Source organism: Fundulus heteroclitus, chromosome 24, assembly GCF_011125445.2.
Source record: "Fundulus heteroclitus isolate FHET01 chromosome 24, MU-UCD_Fhet_4.1, whole genome shotgun sequence".
In the NCBI taxonomy this organism is placed as follows: domain Eukaryota; kingdom Metazoa; phylum Chordata; class Actinopteri; order Cyprinodontiformes; family Fundulidae; genus Fundulus; species Fundulus heteroclitus.
The window spans coordinates 6,381,624-6,401,588 of NC_046384.1; the positions used below are offsets into that span (position 1 = coordinate 6,381,624).

General features: G+C 40.5%; 1 protein-coding gene across 2 annotated transcripts in view; it reads left to right on the top strand.

The window, feature by feature from the left end:
* LOC105923867 (major facilitator superfamily domain-containing protein 6-A) overlaps window positions 1-16,745 on the top strand; it is a 21,350-nt gene extending 4,605 nt beyond the window's left edge. Inside the window, exons 2-8 of one of the 2 annotated variants that reach the window (XM_036128007.1) lie at window positions 170-1,604; window positions 7,411-7,508; window positions 8,844-9,005; window positions 9,112-9,210; window positions 9,953-10,248; window positions 11,657-11,699; window positions 15,321-15,448. In XM_036128007.1, coding sequence (XP_035983900.1) covers window positions 172-1,604; window positions 7,411-7,508; window positions 8,844-9,005; window positions 9,112-9,210; window positions 9,953-10,248; window positions 11,657-11,699; window positions 15,321-15,328 — 2,139 coding nt within the window. In that variant the 5' untranslated portion in view covers window positions 170-171 and the 3' untranslated portion in view covers window positions 15,329-15,448. Of the gene's footprint in view, window positions 1-169; window positions 1,605-7,410; window positions 7,509-8,843; window positions 9,006-9,111; window positions 9,211-9,952; window positions 10,249-11,656; window positions 11,700-15,320 lie in introns of both variants that reach the window. The other variant, XM_036128006.1, reaches the window with a different exon arrangement.
* The last annotated feature ends 3,220 nt before the right edge of the window (window positions 16,746-19,965 follow it).

Consider the following 19,965-nt stretch of genomic DNA (forward strand, 5'->3'; position numbering starts at 1 on the left):
TGTTTGCTCTATTTAAAGCTGCTCTGATGTTCCTCCGGAGACGGCTCTATTTGTAGCCGTGTTTGTTTAACGCGCTCCGGTCAGCGTCGATGCTGATTCCCCCAGAGACGTTCAGAGGACGCCTCCTCTCAGCAGCATTTGCCTCACCCTCATTTTCCTATCTCGGCAGATATGGCAGCTGACGACAAGGTTGCCATCCTGACGGACGACGAGGAGGACCAGAAGAGGAGGTATGTGCTGGCGGAGCCCTTCAACACCTTGTCCATGGCGCAGCAGGCGGGCGGGCCAACGCCGGCGCCGCCCGACCCGCCGCCGCCGGCGCCGCAGCCCGACCCCGTGGACTGCTGCGAGAGGCTGTGCCTCCGCGTCAACAGCCACCTCCTCATATCCAAGGTCTTCTACTTCTTCTTCTACGCCGCCTACGGCTCGCTGCACCCCCTGCTGGCCGTCTACTACAAGCAGCTGGGCATGACGGCCAGCCGCAGCGGCCTGCTGGTCGGCATCCGCTACTTCATAGAGTTCTGCAGCGCCCCCTTCTGGGGGGTGGTGGCCGACCGCTTCAGGAAGGGGAAGGCCGTGCTGCTGTTCTCCGTCATGTGCTGGCTGGTGTTCAACTGCGGCATCGGCTTTGTCCAGCCGGCGGAGATGAAATGCGTGGTGAAGGGCGTTCCCACGACGACGGCGCCGCCGCCGCTGACCCCCACGCCTCTTCCCGAGAACGCCACCTCGCCGGGGAACGCCACGGACCCCGGCAGAAGCCGGCGGGGCGCCCCTGACGACTGGCCCGCTCTCCACAGGCAGAGGCGCAGCAGCAACGCCACGTCGACGCCCTTCGTACCCCTGAACACCACGGCGCCGCTACCCAACTCCACCCTGCCGACCACCACCACCGCCCCCGGCCCGTCCGGGTCCCCCGAGATCGAATACGACCCGGCCCAGGTGGAGAACATCTTCCTCATCATCCTGCTGGTCATCATCGTGGGCGAGTTCTTCAGCGCGCCCGCCGTCACCATCGTGGACACGGTCACCCTGCAGTACCTGGGCAGGGCCCGGGACCGCTACGGCCTGCAGAGGATGTGGGGGTCCCTGGGCTGGGGGCTGGCCATGCTGGGGGTGGGCATCTGGATCGACCACACGCACATCACCGTCCTGATCGACGGCGTCGGCTGCGTCCTGCCGGACTACCGCCTGCACAACTACCGGCTCGCCTTCATCGTCTTCGGCGTGCTGATGGGCGTGGCCTTCGTCGTGGCGACCCAGTTCTACTTTGAGAACGGGGCGGAGCACCGGCAGGAGGCGCCGGAGCCGGCGGGGGACTCGGCGGACCCCGGGTCCTCGGAGCGGAGCCCGGTGGGGGCGGCGCCGGAGTTCCACTACAGCGACCTGCTGAGGCTGCTGTGCACGGTGCGCTACGGCTCCGTCCTCTTCGTCGCCTGGTTCATGGGCTTCGGCTACGGCTTCGTCTTCAGCTTCCTGTACTGGCACCTGGAAGACCTGAAGGGGACCACCACGCTGTTCGGGGTCTGCTCCGTCCTGAGCCACGTCTCCGAGCTCGGCGCGTACTTCACCAGCCACAAGTTCATCGAGCTCGTCGGCCACGTCCGGTAAGAAATGTCCCGATTTATTTTAATACTCTGTAAAGTCGGGTGTTTTAACTATTTTCTGCCTTTTTTATCAGACATCAACTGTTTTTTGTTTTTTTTTTGTTTTTTAAGGCAGATACCGATTTATTTAGACACCAATCAAACCCAGGGGCGTCAGACTCATTTCTATATGGGGCCACTTTGGCATCATGAAGTCAATGAATTACAGACAACAATCTAGATTAGTGATGTACGATATAAAAAATTTCAACCGATATCGATAACCGATAATTTTCTGCTTTTCATGGCCGATTCCGATACCAATATTTTTTGCATAATCTGCAGCTCTGGCTTATCTATAACAGCAAACAAAAGGGTTTGGCTCTTCAAATGTTTATTTTTTTTATACCATCACACAAAAAGTTGTAATTTGCTTTTAATAACAAAATACACAAATCAATTTAGAATACAAAGAGTATCCCTTAAAAATTACTAAACACATATGTGGCTTAACTGCAAAGGCATTTGTGAAGTTCAAAAATAAAGTGCAACTTCTTCAAAAATGTTCAGAAGACTATCTGCAAAGGTATTTGTGGTGTCAAGTCAAATAATTTTCGAACATGAAATTATATGTACTAACATGGAGGTCAGCCTCGATTCCAAAAATTTAATAAAGTCAATAAAAGTGCATCCTTCAAAATGAGATGGCATGATGATGATTTTTCAGGTGAGCTATTAGGTTTGTTGTTAAAACCCGAAGCCTTCTTTTGTACTCCCGAAATTCTTGCTGAACAGGTTTTGCAAACTGCAATGCTGTTATCATCTTCTAATACCGAGAAAAACGACCACACTGGGGAAGACATGTTTGTTTAGTTATTGTCAGGCAATAACGGAGCCGAGCCTGGGTCCTGGTAGTATAGAACGCAAAATCCACGGGTACTCTGCCTGAATAAAATTCCACCACATTTGATTAAGTTATCGGTTATTTTTATCTGAAGAATTTACTCATCGGGCCGATATAAAATTCCACCAAATCGGTCGATATTTTATCGGTCCGATATATATCGTGCATCCCTAATCTAGATTTTACTATTTCATTCCAGTTCACATAAAAATGTAAAAACTTTCACAGTAACATAAAAGTAGCACGCTTAGGCCCAGTTTATACAGTTTATTTGCAAAAAAAACTTTAACCTACACTAAACTCATCATTCTGCATCACTTTTTTTCTCTTTTTGGACATTTCTTGGTTGTTTTAATGTGTTGTGGGAAAAACTGACATCTAGTGGCCACATGCTGTTACTACACAGTTAAAAAGAAAATCAACATTTGCTACACGAGGTGCAGTTTTAGCCACTTTATATACTTTAAAACAATAAATGTCTCTACTTTATGACATAATATGTCTTTTTTTGGCTCTTGAGGGCCGGATAAATTGCCTCGACGGGCCGGATTCAGCCCGCGGGCCTTGAATTTGACACATGTGGTCTAACCAGTACCGGATTTTTGCTGCCAATTTTTTTTTTGGGGAGCTGATCCTTCAGGCCAATATTTAGTTTTTTCTTCCTCCATGGGGCCGCAGTTTTAAAGGAATGCTGAAAAAAACAACCTGCCTCACGACTCTCATGGCAATATCTGCGCGTCAGGTGATCTCATGTCATGGCCGCTGAATGCACCTAAAAAAAATGCAGATATCGGCCCAAAATATCGGTGGGCGTATCGGTCAACCTCGACTTTTTGTACGAAAATCGAGTTGCTCTGGCGATAAACACTGCAGCTTCAGCGACTCGTCCACCTCAGCGATGAAAATCTGACGCTTTTAGTTGACAAATAATTATGATTTATCCTTTTATTAGCTAATTATAGCGGTGTGAGTGGAGAGTCCCTCCCCAGCAGTCAGCAGCAATGCGGGCGTACTGTCCCTTTAAATGTGGACCGCACCTTTAAACCTATGTATGCCACATTAAACGCGCGTCTCCAGAGGTAATTAAGTAATGACATACTATTATTTACTGTTTCTGAAAAATGTAACTTTCTGATTATTGTTCAGACCATATATAATGTAAAAAGTGATTTATGTGAACTTTTTTTAGCGTTTGTTTATTCTGCTCTATGCTGCCTCTTGACCGGGCCGTCATTGAAAATGAGAAATGGTTCTGAACCGACCAACCTGGTAAAATAAATATGAATAAATTGTTTAAAATGTGGCGGTGGTGCAGCAATAAATGAGCGATAAATTGCTAAAAATAGATGTTAGAAATTATAAATTTATTTTTCTTGCTGGAGGCGGTCCTTTTATACAATTCATATCTTAAAGTGCAAAACTGATTTCTTTAAATATTTAAGAATAATTGGTTTAATTGAAAATCATAGTTGTTTTAACCAGACTAAAGGTAAAAATGATGAAAAATATGTTGCTTTTCTGTGGAAAACTCATTTATTTTCTTTAAATATTTAATAATAATTGGTTTAATTTAAAATCATAGTTGTTTTAACCAGGCTAAAGTTAAAAATGTTGAAAAAATATGCTGCTTATCTGTGGAAAACTGATTTCTTTTCTTTAAATATTTAATAATAATTGGTTTAATTTAAAATCATAGTTGTTTTAACCAGACTAAAGTTAAAAATAATGTAAAATATGTTGCTTATCTGTGGAAAACTGATTTATTTTCTTTAAATATTTAATAATAATTGGTTTAATTTAAAATCATAGTTGTTTTAACCAGACTAAAGTTAAAAATTATAAAAAATATGTTGCTTATCTGTGGAAAACTGATTTATTTTCTTTAAATATTTAATAATAATTGGTTTAATTTAAAATCATAGTTGTTTTAACCAGACTAAAGTTTAAAAATGATGAAAAATATGTTGCTTTTCTGTGGAAAACTGATTTATTTTCTTTAAATATTTAATAATAATTGGTTTAATTTAAAATCATAGTTGTTTTAACCAGGTTAAAGTTAAAAATGTTGAAAAATATGTTGCTTATTTGTGGAAAACTGATTTATTTTCTTTAAATATTTAATAATAATTGATTAAATTGAAAGTAATAGTCATTTTAACCAGGATAAAGTTAAAAATTATGAAAAATATGCTGCTTTTCCATGGAAAACTGATTTCTTTTCTTTAAATATTTAATAATAATTGGTTTAATTTAAAATCATAGTTGTTTTTAACCAGGATAAAGTTAAAAATGTTGAAAAATATGCTGCTTTTCTGTGGAAAACTGCTCTGAAAACAGGAGAAAACCCCCAAAATGAAGCACCAGGACTGGGTATTTGTTATAAAACTGGACCTTTTTTCTCCAGAACCTGGTCCCATAGCAGGAGACAACGAGCTGAAGCAGCTGATTGCAGAACAAGTCTGTGAGGTTCGGGTTCCTGGAGTTCCTGCAGCTCTTTCTTCACATGTTGAAGCGTTGCAGGACTACAGGTCCCACCGGTTAGTCCAGCCGGGCCTCCCAGCAGAACATGTTCTCCTCCGGTTTGGAGCGTCACAGACGAGGGACACAAAGCAGGCATTGACGGCGCCGCTCTCCGTCTCGTCCCCCCGGGGACACGTGAGAGCGGTGGCGTTGGATTTCAGCCGGCGGCTCAAACCGCGGTGCTGCTGTTGTCGCCTGAAACGGGTCGACAGGAGGCTGAAGGCCGGAGGCTCTGCTGGGCGACGCTGAAGAGCCTCGAGTTAATGAGCAACTAAAGAAACGACAGAAACGTCTGACCTGGCCTCCGCCTGCTAAACATTCACCGGGACGTTTGTTCCTAGGCTTCATGAAAACGGGAAATATTTGTTCCGTTAATGTAAATTTTTCCCCAATTAGGTGTCATTTATTACATTTATAACACAACAAACGAGTCGGAGCAGGAAACTGGTCCAGTTTATGACATTGGGTTGATTAAAGTTGTTTTAGAGGCTAAGATATGACGACATTTTATCTTTTTTCTGGGAAATAATCTTTATTCTAGATAAATATTAATAAGTAAGTTCATCTCTCATTACATAGGTTACGTAAACAGACTCTTTTCAAGCCTTTATTCCACTTAATTAGGATTATTTTGTAATTGAAGCTGTTTTAGAATCTCAGGTATGACAATATTTTATCTTTTTCTGGGAAATAATCTTTATTCTAGATAAATATAGATGGATAAGTTCATCTCATTACAAAGGTTACTTAAACAGACTCTTTTCAAGCCTTTACTCCACTTAATTAGAATTATTTTCTAATTAAAGCTGTTTTAGAAGCTCAGATATGATATTTTATCTTTTTTTTGGGAAATAATCTTCATTCTAGATAAATATAGATGGATAAGTTCATCTCATTACAAAGGTTACTTAAACAGACTCTTTTTAAGCCTTTATTCCACTTAATTAGAATTATTTTTTCTAATTAAAGTTCTTTTAGAGGCTCAGGTATGATGACATTCTATCTTTTTCTGGGAAATAATCTTTATTATAGGTAAATATAGATGGATAAGTTCATCTCATCATCATCTTATTACAAAGGTTACTTAAAAAGACTCTAAGCCTTTATTCCACTTAATTAGAATTATTTTCTAATTAAAGCTGTTTTAGAAGCTCAGATATGATATTTTATCTTTTTCTGGGAAATAATCTTTATTATAGGTAAATATAGATGAATAAGTTCATGTCATTACAAAGGTTACGTAAACAGACTCCTTTTAAGCCTTTACTCCACTTAATTAGGGTTATTTTTTAATTAAAGCACATTTACAATCAAAACATTACATCATACCAATAAAAAAGCCTTTTTAGAAACCTGGCCCTAATTTTTATAGCTGCTTAAAGCTTGTTTTAATCTAACGAGCCTCATTAATCTAATCCATTTAAACATAACTATATTTAGCGTCTCTTGTATGATTTTTATAAATAAATATCTAGACTCCATCTTCACAGTGCGATTTAAAAAAAGTGTTCACACCCACATTTTGCCCAAAAATCTGAAGCTGTTTGGGATGACGCAGATGATTTAAAGCCCCTAAAAGAAACCACTCATTGAGCCAGGAGTACTTTCTACAGGAAAGAAAAAACGGGGAGCAATTTGTCTAGCAGCTAAACGCAGGAACGCCGATTCAGGAGTATTTTGGGAATCAGGTTTACGGTGTTAAAACCTTATTTTTTGCCCTCGGTGGGACTGTGGCTCAGTGTTTAGGCCTGAATCTCATACGTGAGTCTTTATTGTGCTTAAAAGCAGAGGAAAACAAGTCAGGCGATCATATTCAGGGCCTGAATCGGATCACTCTTGCTGCGCTGCCTGGTTTTATACGGCCGTGTGTTTGTATGAACTCTGGTCCGTTCACCAAGATCTGGATTTAAAGGGACGGCGTCGCTTCGTGGCCTCTCGTCGTCCGTCTCAGCAACAAAAAAAAACAGTGTAATAATCCCATCAGAGCCAGAACAAAGGCTGCAGGATGGGCGTGTTCGGGTTTGTGCTCTTAAGACAGAAGGCAACCAAAAGAACCGGTATCCGTCGTGCCGTCTAATGCTTTTAAATCAAGATTAAAAACACATCTGTTTAAAATTGCCTTTGACTGTTGTAGTTAAACAGTTTTACTGTTTTTAATGTTCTTTTTTGTTACTACATTCTATCCCGACTTGCTTTTATTCTATTTTCTATCTACATTTTATTATTTTTGCTATATCTTAATCATGTAAAGCACTTTGTATTGTCTTGTACTGAATTGTGCTATATAAATAAATTTGCCTCGCCTTGCCTTGCCTAATGCTGCAGCCGTGTTTCCACTTGCTTTGTGGCACTAAAAGAAGCTTTTTTTTTTTTTTTTTTTTTTTGGTCCCGTCTCTCCCGCAGGGTGCTGTACGTCGGCCTGGCCTGCAACACGGCTCGTTACCTGTACATCTCCTACCTAGAGAACGCCTGGATCGTCCTGCCCATGGAGGTCCTGCAAGGTGAGCGCCTCTGTTTGCCAGCCGGGTGGGGAGCGGGGGGGTAGGTAGGAATAGGAACGGCCGTGTTTGTCCAGCCGGACGCTTATCAGGCGGCAAACCGAAGCAGGTTCTTGCCAGGAGCCGGAAAACGGGCGCGCCCCGTGGCTGTGGCAACATTTTTCAAGTGGTTCTGGGTCTTAATGCAGGCTTCAGTTCGCCCAGGAGATTCCACGTTTCTGAAGGCGATACTTTTATCAGACGGGAACAGGAAGCTGCTGTCGAGGCCTTCCTGGCTCGTAGCTGGACCCACAGACATATATACGTAGACGCGTCATAGGGCGCAGGTTCGCACGTCAACGTCACCGCCATATTGTGTGTGGCAGAAAAAAGTTGAGTTCTGTTATTGTGAACGTGGATCAGAGAAGATGCCTCATTCCTGTGCTGCAATAAATACACACATATATATATATATATATATATATATATATATATATATATATATATATATATATATATATATATATATATATATAATTTGTGTGTATGTGTTATGAATATAAGGATCAATTTGTTAAATCTAAACATTATGGTCTTCATTATTTCATAAAACCGTGTCACATGTGAACCTTTAGGAACAGACTTTTTGGGTGAGTATTAAAGAGGTAAAATTAATAATATGAGGAAAAAAAGTCCTAGGTCAATAAAGTAAAAATAAACAAACAAACACAAAAGTGATAATGTTATGATAAAAACGTCATATTATGAGAATTAAGGGGGAACATTTCCAGAATAATCACAGTTTGCAGAATTATTTCACTCCTGGAGTAATAGGACCAGGTTAGATTATTTTAAATATTTTTATTCTTTACGAGAATAAATTCAGGAGAATGAAGCTAAAGGGATACGAAAATAAACTTGTAATATTACAAAAAAAATACTACGAATACAAAGTATACTCAGAGATTAAAGTCCCTCTGATCCTGTTTAAGTGACTGAGTAACTGCAGATTTGCCACATTTAAGATGGCGGACGCTCTGACGCATCGCAGCATAGGCAGAACCCGCCCAATGACGCGTCTACTCTTATATTATGTCTATGGCTGGACCCCCAGCCCTGAGAAAACAGAGACTCCTCCCACATCAAAACGGTGGCACAGGTTGAAGCGAGGCGGCCTGCAGCTGTCTCTGTGCGGCGGCCGTGTGGTCTCATGAAGCGGCGCTCTCTCACTGTAAACAGGAAGTGGAGCTCAGGGCCCAGAAGCTGACATGCACATTTACTGCAGACGCATCAGTCAGTCTTAGTCATAAGGTGCAGGTTTGGAAAAAAAAAACATTCATTGATGTTCTGCATGTCCAGGAGTGACCCACGCCTCAGTCTGGGCCGCCTGCATCTCCTTCCTGAGCGCTGCCGTCCCGCCGGCTCTGAGGACGTCGGCGCAGGGCATTCTGCAGGGTCTGCACCTGGGACTGGGCCGAGGCTGCGGCGCCATGGTGGGAGGAGTGTTTGTCAGCTACTTTGGTAAGCGCCGCGCCGGAGATGACCACAAATCTTTCCTATCGCCAGTTCCTTAAGTGTTGACCTCCTTTATTTTGTGTGTGTGGCGTCTGCTTTTCTTGCTTCGCAGGTGCTGCAGAGACATTCAGAGGAATCGGCATGGTCTCTTTGGTCGTCCTCCTCATCTTCTCCTTCATTCAGTGTCTGACCGGAGAGATGGAAGGAAAAGGTGAGGAAGAATGTCCTACTTAAGAAGAAAAAGTATTTTGTTTCTGTGAAATATGACCACCAGTCATGTAAGAAGGAAGCTAACACAAACACGTCACACCTAATGTGGAGGCCTGGCGATCCGGACAACAGCTCTGTACTTTAACCTGTTATAAAGTGTCTGGACCACAGTTGGCTGGTTTTATATCGGTATACCGCTGTCTGAGCTGTAATTGAGGAAAGGTATCAGATAAAAGTCTCATTTTGTCATTTTATTTTCACCTGGATGCGTTTTAAAGCTTGAAGCATCCCGGACAAGCCCCCAATTATTTTAAAACGGGTCATACGAGCGACCAGAAGAAACAGAAACTAAACAAACACTGCAAAAAGGGAACTAAAGTAAGTAAATATTTCTTGAAATTAGTGTATTTTACCTTGATTTGAGGAGCTAAATAAGACTATTTGCCAATGGAATTAGTATTTTTACCCTTTAAAATAAGATAATTAGATGTACTGCACTTGAAATAAGATGATGGAGTTGAATTGTTCCTATTTTAAGTGCAAAAATCTTATTCCATTGGCAAATGGTCTCATTTAGCTCCTCAAATCAAGGCAAAATACACTGATTTCAAAAAAATTTCACTTACTTTTAGTTCCCTTTTTTGCAGTGAACGCATCATAAAAATCCGGCGTCACGTGACAAAGTAAAGTCCTCTGGCTCATTTTAAATGACAGATTTTTATTTTTATTTTTTTTGTTTTCAGAGGACAAAATCCTGGCCGAGAACATCCCGGTTCCCTCCAGCCCCGTCCCAATCGCCACCATCGACCTGGTCCAGAGCCAGAGCGCTCCCGGCAGCCCGGCGGCGCCTCGGCCGGCCGCCGTCGCCGCCGCGCCCGTGAAGAAGACCAAGCACCAAGAGGACCAGGAGGACGTGACGAGGCCGGGCTGGGTGCTCTCCGGCTCGCCCTGGGTCACCGTGGCCTTGGCGCTGGTCCAGATCAGAGAGCTGATGAACCTGAAGAAGGGCGGCGGGCCTGCAGAGAACCAGCGACTGCAGGTGAACGCCGACACAGTGTTCAGTACATCAGCCAGACACCAGAGGGTATTCACCATAAAACTGAAGCCAGAAAACAAGCATATAAAGCAGTAATATTTAATAAATTACGTCCAGTGTTGGTTAGGGTGAATGTATGTACCTGCCTGTCCAAGTAATGATCAATAAACTCTTTAAATTAAAGACCTAAAGCCCTACTTTTGTTACCAATCAGATGCATTTCTGCCTTTTTTATTCATCGATCTGAATCAAAATACTTTCCTTCACGCATTAAAAGCAGAGTTAAAAGCCTCAAAATCCCTGAATCGTTTCTAGCTCCTGGTTCCTGGGATGTTCTGAGGAAAAATGAGCTAAAACAAGAAAAAGACTAAAATTAGAGCCAGAAGGAGTTCTCCCTCCAACCTAACCTGATATGAACTTTGTCCCCAGTTAGTTTTTACATTTATATAAAAACAACTATCCCTATTTAACCTGGTGGGTTATATCTGTTTCCTGCTTGTTGACTAATTAATTATACAGCTTTTAACAGAAAGGTACTCTTAACATTTAAATGTTTTAACTCTTGAAAACAGGTGTTTTGTGCTGAATTTTCACTTTTTGTCACCTCACCTCCGCAAACTTCAGCGCATTTTAGTGACTGACCAACACAGGGTCAGTCTGTTTGTTAATAAAACAAAAAATAAATTATTTAAAACTGACACTTTTTTAAAATAAATAAATTAAACATAAATAAAAACAATAAAAAAATAAGTAAAAAATAATAATAAAATAAAAAATAAATTAATTAAAACTGCCACACCTTTCAGATTATTATTTTTTACTTATTTTTTTTATTGTTTTTATTTATGTTTAATTTATTTATTTTTAAAAAGTGTCAGTTTTAATTATTTATTTTTTGTTATTATTTTTTATTTAGTTTCTTTTTATTGTTTTTATTTGTTGTTTTTTAAAAAGTGTCAGTTTTAATTAAGTTATTGAAAAAAATTATTTATTTATTTTATTTATTATTATTTTCTATTAATACATTTTTTAAAGAAAAAAAAGAGAAGTGGGTCAGTTTTGATTAATTAAAAATATTTATTATTATTATTATTATTATTATGTATTTATTTATTTTATTTTATTTATTTTTTTTATTAATTAAAAAAAATTTAAAGAAAAAAAAAGAGAAGTGTGGCAGTTTTATAACTGCCACACTATATAGAAAAGCAACAAAAATCTGAGTCTTGATGACCAAACACCTAAATATTTTCTACTAACTCTCCTGTCCTGTGCCGCTCTTTGTTGAGAAACCCCACACACACACACAAAAACGCTGAAGTTTGGGAAGGTTTGGTGACTCTTGTTGACGTTTTTCATGTTGACGTGTGTCTGTAATCTCCTCCTTCATGGTTGAACTGTCACTAACCAGATGCTTCCTCCTGTCGTCGGCTGCCTCCTCAAACTGAAGCCAGGTGAGGCGTGTTGGTGGAAAAACAGCCGTGTGGAGGGTGGCGTGTGCTGCTGTAGGGGTGATAGAGCTGACTAACCTCCACCTGCATGTGTGTGTGTGTGTGTGTGTGTGGGGGGGGGGGGGGGGGGGTGCCTGCATGCATGCCACTGAGCTATATAATACACTGGAGTGCTAATCGCCCACTGTTTGAACGAGTTGCTTTGAAGCCACCAGCCTCCATATTGGTACTCCTTATTTTCCCCAGTAACTAGGGAATATGTGCGCTACAGCATCAAATAACGAGGATTTTCTCATGTTCAGGGGGGCTTAAAACTTTTAAAATGTCAAATGCCATATACTTTTATGTTATGTTCTAAAACTATCAAGTACTGAGAAAGTCATGTGCTGAAATATTTTGCATTTTATTCATTTTTTATATATATATATATATATATACCTATATATATACATATATACTATATATATATATATATATATATATATTATATATATATATATATATATCTATATATATATATATATATATAATATCTATATATATATATATATATATATATTATGTGTGTGTATATCTATATATATATATATATATATATAAAATATTTCAGCACCTAATTTCCTAGTAGTTGATAGTGTTAGTACATCCACTGACTGTAGAATTATCTGTGAAACGTTTTCACACAGCCAGAAAACTGCTTGTTGTTGCAACCAAATCCTATGGGATTCTGTGAGAGTAGGGAGTAGCAAGATGGCGGCCAGTGACTTCAGTTTTTCGGCAAAATCAGCACTCCAATGTATTATATAGCTCAGTGATGCATGCAGATGTCTCCCACATCTGATTGATGCCTTCCTAGCTTAGATGTCACGCCGCCCCCTGGTGGCCGGGGTTGGTTGGTGCCTGAGGTCAGATTTTAGTTAGAGATGCTCACCAGCCGAGCTGCTTCCAGGAACCGTGCCCCACCTGTGGGCTCTGGCACCGGAACCGGAACCGAGTTCCCCTGAAACGGAGCGGGTGGAAGAAACTTAGTGGGCAGCAGCGCTAACCGTCCGCCGTGGTTTCCTCAGACCCCAGCTATGCTTCAGCTGAGTTTGGACGCGTTTCTTCATAAGGAAAGGCTTCGTCTTTCATCTTGGATGGGTAGAGCATTGATCGTTCAATGAATTGACTGGTTCTCTCGGTAAACCTGCCGCTCGGTCGCGGTTTCTGCTCTCCACCACCGTCGTCTCCTGGTGGAGACCCAGCTGGACTCTATTTGGGGGGTATAGAGAAAATTTAACCCCAGTTTGGCTGTTCTGGTTGATTCTGAACAGACGTTAAAGAGATAAAGGCCAGTGATTGGAGGAATAGAGAATAAAAACAGGAAGTACCCTTCTGCTAGTTCACTGGGCAAATATTCCACACCTTTAGGTCCTCATGCTGTCAATATTTAACTTACAGGAAGCCAAAAGGGTAAAAAAGAAACTAGGTACACCCAGGATACCTGAGATGCATTTATTCCTGCAGCTGAAGCGGCTTTGAGGGTTTATGTGCTGGAAGCGGGTCAGAATGATGGTGGCGGCTCGTTTATCGTTTATCGCTGAAAAACTGATTTAAAGCTGCGGTCATTTAAAATGCAGCTAAATGAGCTTCTAGTTGTGGAGTTTGGTTTTTGCATGAATCGTTCGTTTAGTTTGACGGTAGAAGCTTTAAGGTTTCAGATCAGGGTGGATTCTGGTTAAATAAACACGACTATTCCTCCCTGGTGTCAGGAAATAACCATAAAATCACATTTTAAAAAGTTCCCTCTGCTCCCAGAATCCAGCAGAGCGTGGCATTGTTACGGCGCCACCTGCTGGCCAAGAGACAGACGTGCATTTTCTCTCATTTTCTGAGAGATAGTCAGGAAGAAGTAATGTTCTGCCTCCTATTTATCTCTATATCTATCTCTCTATTTCTCTATCTCTATCTATCTATCTACCTCTATCTACCTATCTAACTCTCTATCTCTCTATCTGTCTATCTCTCTCTATCCCTCTCTATCTATCTCTCTCTCTATCCCTCTCTCTATCTATCCCTCTCTCTATCTTCCTATCCCTCTCTCTATCTTTGTATCCCTCTCTCTATCTTCCTATCCCTCTCTCTATCTTTGTATCCCTCTCTCTATCTTTGTATCCCTCTCTCTATCTTTCTATCTCTCTCTCTATCTTTCTATCTCTCTCTCTATCTTTCTATCTCTCTCTCTATCTTTCTATCTCTCTCTCTATCTTTCTATCTCTCTCTCTATCTTTCTATCTCTCTCTCTATCTTTCTATCTCTCTCTATCTTTCTATCTCTCTCTCTATCGTTCTATCTCTCTCCAGCTCTATCGTTCTATCTCTCTCTCTAGCTCTATCTCTCTCTAGCTCTATCTCTCTCTAGCTCTATCTCTCTCTAGCTCTATCTTTCTCTATCTCTCTAGCTCCATCTTTCTCTAGCTCCATCTTTCTCTAGCTCTATCTTTCTCTCTCTCTAGCTCTATCTATCCCTCTCTATCTAGCTCTCTATCTATCCCTCTCTCTAGCTCTATCTATCCCTCTCTATCTAGCTCTCTATCTATCCCTCTTTCTATCTTTCTCTATCTCTCTAGCTCTATCTTTCTCTATCTCTCTAGCTCTATCTTTCTCTATCTCTCTAGCTCTAACTTTCTCTATCTCTCTAGCTCTATCTTTCTCTATCTCTCTAGCTCTATCTTTCTCTATCTCTCTAGCTCTATATTTCTCTATCTCTCTAGCTCTATCTTTCTCTATCTCTCTAGCTCTAACTTTCTCTATCTCTCTAGCTCTAACTTTCTCTATCTCTCTAGCTCTACCTTTCTCTATCTCTCTAGCTCTATCTTTCTCTATCTCTCTAGCTCTATCTTTCTCTATCTCTCTAGCTCTATATTTCTCTATCTCTCTAGCTCTATCTTTCTCTATCTCTCTAGCTCTATATTTCTCTATCTCTCTAGCTCTATCTTTCTCTATCTCTCTAGCTCTAACTTTCTCTATCTCTCTAGCTCTATCTTTCTCTATCTCTCTAGCTCTAACTTTCTCTATCTCTCTAGCTCTAACTTTCTCTATCTCTCTAGCTCTAACTTTCTCTATCTCTCTAGCTCTAACTTTCTCTATCTCTCTAGCTCTATCTTTCTCTATCTCTCTAGCTCTATCTTTCTCTATCTCTCTAGCTCTAACTTTCTCTATCTCTCTAGCTCTAACTTTCTCTATCTCTCTAGCTCTAACTTTCTCTATCTCTCTAGCTCTATCTTTCTCTATCTCTCTAGCTCTAACTTTCTCTATCTCTCTAGCTCTAACTTTCTCTATCTCTCTAGCTCTAGCTATCCCTCTCTCTAGCTCTATCTAGATTTCTGGGTTGCATGATTTAAAACGAGGATAAGTTTTGGATTTTTGGGTCTGAGGCCAGCTGCAGGTTCTGGTTCTGCTGGGGAAACCGGACTGTGGCGCCGGAACGCGTGAAACCCGTCAGACCTCCGGCTGATTGAAGGGGAGGATGTGTTGCGCTGGCTCGTTGCCGGACTGGACCCTCCGGCTCCGCTTGGCTTCTGACGCGCCTGCAGGCCCCGCCCCCCTGCCATCCTCCATCATTGTGTTCTCCTCTCGTTGCCAGGCTCCTAACGGCCAGGCGCCGGCCGAGTACGAGGCGGTGGCCACGTCGCACGGGGACCAGAGCCACGACAGGCAGCCCGACTCCGCCCGCCCAGCTCCCGCCGACCAAACGCACCCTGCCTCTGACGGCGCGGGGCCTGCGGACAACCCGCACTGACCAAACGAAGTGTTAAAACCTGCTCCTGTGGGGAAAACTATAGACTCTGTATTTATATATTTATGTAAAAAAAGCCGGAGACGAGGACACTGCTGCATTTGTTGAAGGTTTTTCTCTTCTGTCTGAAGACTTGGTTCGTTTTGTCCTGCAGTAACTGGAAGCGGAGGGGCTTGTGAATAAATCCAACGCACCCTCTCTGACCCTTCAGGTGTAAATTCTTCTTTAAGTTATTTAAGCCGATCGAGCTGAAAAGTGAGGAAGTCTGACAGGATCCCCCGTCCCTTTAAAAGTCCCTTTTAAAACTTTGCGTTGGTTTTCTGTGTTTAATTATATTTAGTTTGTTTAATCCACAGCGGAACGGTTCTTCATAGATCAGCTGTAAACCAAAAAGTTGACCTTTAATCACTGCGATGAGGCTGTGGAGTTACACATTAACAGGCTGGGTTCGGCTGCGCGACTGTAAATAAGACGTACAGGAAACGAGCCTAAAAGTTAGAAGGTTCCTAAGTTGTAGGGGAAAAGCTGAAACGGGCTGGAGGTTTTTATTTATTTTATTTTAACGTTTCTTTTCAAGTCTGGATGGAAACAAAACATGATTACGGATAAGAAATTAGATCCCGTTGTCTAAATGCCGTCTCCTTCCTTTCCCTGGATGCTTCCTTCTCTCCTTTTTTCCTCATTTCCTTCCTTCTTTGCTTCGTCGATCCCTTATCATTTCTCTCCTTCCTTCCCACCTCCCTTGTCATCCTTCCTTCCTTGTATCCGTCATTCCTTCTAGTACTTCCTTCAATATTAATTTTATTTCCCTCCTTTCCCTGACCTGGCTGTTTTTTTTTTTTGTTGTTGTTTATTTCCACATATGGAACCTAAAAAAATCTAATAATTTAAAGGTGAACTTTAGTTTAATTTATTTTGAAACGGGGCTAAATGAAGAACTAAGAAACCTTTGCACGAGAAATGGAAAGGACCCCTGGGTATAACATAGGAGCGCTTTGTGCTCCTATTAAAGGGACGTGTCTGATTCTAGTTTTTAATGTTGGGTTCTGTCAGGTAGTCGTCGGTAGTCACTATCTTACCTGTTATCAATATTTGCAGAGCCTGAAGTCAAACTTTGTTAGCAGATTTTCAGAGGATGTGTTTATACGGCTATAAATTTATATTCATCTGTTAATTTGCAGCATTTAATATAATTTAACATGACGGGTACGTAAACTTTACCCGTGATAACTAAGATGTTTTAGCTAGCAGAAGATGAAGTGATAACATGCTGAAAATAAACAAATACTCAATTGGTTTGAGTTAAAAGATCGAGAAGGACACATTAAACACTTTCTGCTTCATTAAAGGGCTACTTCATATTTTATAAAGTATGGGGTTCTGCGATGTAGTTGTTAGTAGTCAATATTTTACCCACTTTGAGTCATCATAAAAGAGGAAGAGCCAGTCCAGTGAAGGTTATAAACCTCGACATGTTTGGACTCTAACCCGGCCGTGGCGAGGCTACCCTCACTATAATTTGTCGTTTTCCACATAAGATAATTTCTCTTTCTAGCCGAAATAAATCATTTGCTGTGGATGAAAACGAAAAGGAGAAGAAAACGTCGAAGTCAAGACGTCTATTTAACGTTTATAAAAGTGAGGATTTAAACCAACAAACAGTCGGATAAATAAATTGCTCGCATCCATTTTTCTCGCAGATGTTTTTTACTCCTATGAAGCTGGAGAAAAACGTAGAAATCCAGATGTTTTGGTTCCGTTTCACCAGGAGGGAGACGATTAATTGCGTTTGTGCGATGAAATGTGCCTTAGCTGAGTTCTTTTCTGTTTTTCATAACACCAGTAAATCAGGTGTAGACGATACAGTTTAGTTAATTTAATAAAACTAATTCAGTGAAAATGAGCAGAAATGCTCCTGAAATCAAGTTACTTTAATCCTGATAAGCTCCTAACCCAGGAAGCAGTTCACCGCACTATTAAACCATGAAAACATCCTGTTTTTTCCAGACTTCATCACTTATTTTAAAATTTTTTATTTTCTTTGAAGACAAAGACTGACGTTTCATTTCTGCATGTTTGTATATATAAAGCACAGCAGAGGAGCTGTGCAGAAGAAGTGCCTCTTTTTTTTTTATTATTATTATTATTTAGCGTCTTGCTGCGCTGCACTGCCCCCCTCTGGGAGAACCACCTCACTGCAGCCTCATCCTCGCTTTGACTTCCAGGCCAAATAATAACCAGTATTTACTGTTTCTGTGCAGGAAAGCCTTAAGATGAAGAGACTGTTTACTTTCTTGATGAACACATGAATAAAAGACATTTTGAAACTCTGCGTTTTTCCTCTTTTATTATACATTTGCACAAAGCTCATGAAATGTCTCCAGTAGATAAATCTTTGAAATGTTGCATCGCTGTAATAAAAGAAAAAAAGAAAAAACAATGGAAGAAATCTTTAAATTAGGTTTTTACTTGGTATTTACTCATTTCCAGATTTCTTATTTGTCTTTTTTTTGTAACCTCTGAATATTTAAGATAAAGTTTACAATCAAAGTTAAGGGGCGTATGATATATAAAGTTTTCAGAGGTTTATTTAACTTTAATAATAAATAATTGTCCTAAACATGATGTTTTCCATCAGTGCAGAAGTTTTTAAATTCAGCAATGTTGGAAGATTTTCCAAGCTTGAACGTTCTGTTTAAGTTCCTGCCCCAGTGTCTAAGTCTCTGACTCAAGTTCAGACTTTGACTAGGCCACTTTGAAACCTTTCTTTGTGTGTTTTGGCCATTTAAAAGTGAGCTTTACAACATAAGGAAGGTGTTTCCCTGCATTTTATTTCTGTTAAATCTATGCCAGATGTAACAGAGACGTGCAATCAATCCAGAGGACTTGACTTTTTAGCACATTATTAGGGGGTATTTACTGTAAAAACAAAAGTGAAACTAAAAAGCGTTAATCAATAAACACGAATACGGTAGAAAAAAAATTACCAGATGTGATGATGGCAGTAGGGCAGCTTTAATGCTAAACAGCACACAGTGACGACTTTTAATTAAATAAATTGATATTTACTGAAGTTTCCATGGAACCAACAACATTGTTTGTTTCTGATGGTTTGCAGACATAATTTGGGCTGATTAATGATAAATCAGTTCTTCTCGTAATGAAAAGCCACCATAGTCATTAGGGCTGTGCATAAAAATCGATACAAAGATTAATATCGATGTTTTTAAAAACAATTTAATACCGATATACCTCCCAACCCCTAGGGGGCGTTATTACCGTCTCCCAGCCTACTTCATGCTGTCAGACAGGCGCCGTTTAGATCCAGGCCTGCTTGGTGAGTAAAGTTTAACCACAGAGATGACAGGTCGGTCTGCTTTTTATGTTTAAGTCAGATTTTATTGTCTGATTTTTGGTTTAATGATCTGAAACGTGAAAATGTGACAAAATAAGTATAAAAAAATAATCTTAAAGGCAGCAACAACTCCAGCATCGTAAAATCCACTTCTTGCTCTCCACACTGCAAAAACAGAACTAAAAAGAAGTAACATTTTCTTGAAATGAGTGCATTTGTCCTTGATTTGAGCAGCTAAATAAGATGATTTGCCAATGAAATCAGTATTTTGACCCCTAAAATAAGACAATTAGTTATTCTGCCCTCTAAATAAGAGGATGGAGATGAGTTATCCCTATTTTAAGTACAACAATATCATTCCATTGGCAAATCATCTTATTTAGCTGCTCAAATCAAGGACAAATACACTCATTTCAAGAAAATTTGACTTATTTTTTGTTTAATTTTTGCAATGCAGTGGTTTGTGGGTCGAGGTTTTAACTGTTTAAACGCGGAAACTTCCCAGCTGGTGTAACACAGGGATTGCTGGAGCTGAAATGCGTCCTCTCCTGCCCGACAAACTCTGAGCTCTGAGCTTTTCACAGATTCAGCTGAAGAAACTGGAGTAAAAAGATCCATTTTCTGGACAGAGTTCAGTTTCTCTGTCTTTGCACTGCAAAAAACGGATCTAAAAATAAAAGTTAGTGTTTTAATCCTTGATTTGAGCAGCTAAATAAGATTATCTGCCAATGGAATGAGTATTTTGACCCCTAAAATAAGATAATTAGACATCCTGCACTTAAAATAAGCAGATGGAGATGAATTGTTCCTATTTTAAGTGCAAAAATCTTATTCCATTTGCAAAGCATCTTATTTAACTGCTGAAATCAAGGACAAATACACTAATTTTAAAGAAAATTGTACTTATTTTTAGTTCTGTTTTTGCAGTGTAAGCACTAAACAAAGGAATACATCAACATGAGTTAATACTAAACCCACACCTGTTGGTGGAAAGGACCTGAATAATCCACACAAACGAAGAGGTTCAAACTAAACTGGGTCATAAATAAGCTGCAGAATGAAGGCTGGACTCATTCTGCCTTCATTGGTGATTGAAATCAGCTGGTCTGGTCCTGATTGATGGGCTTCTTCCAGGTG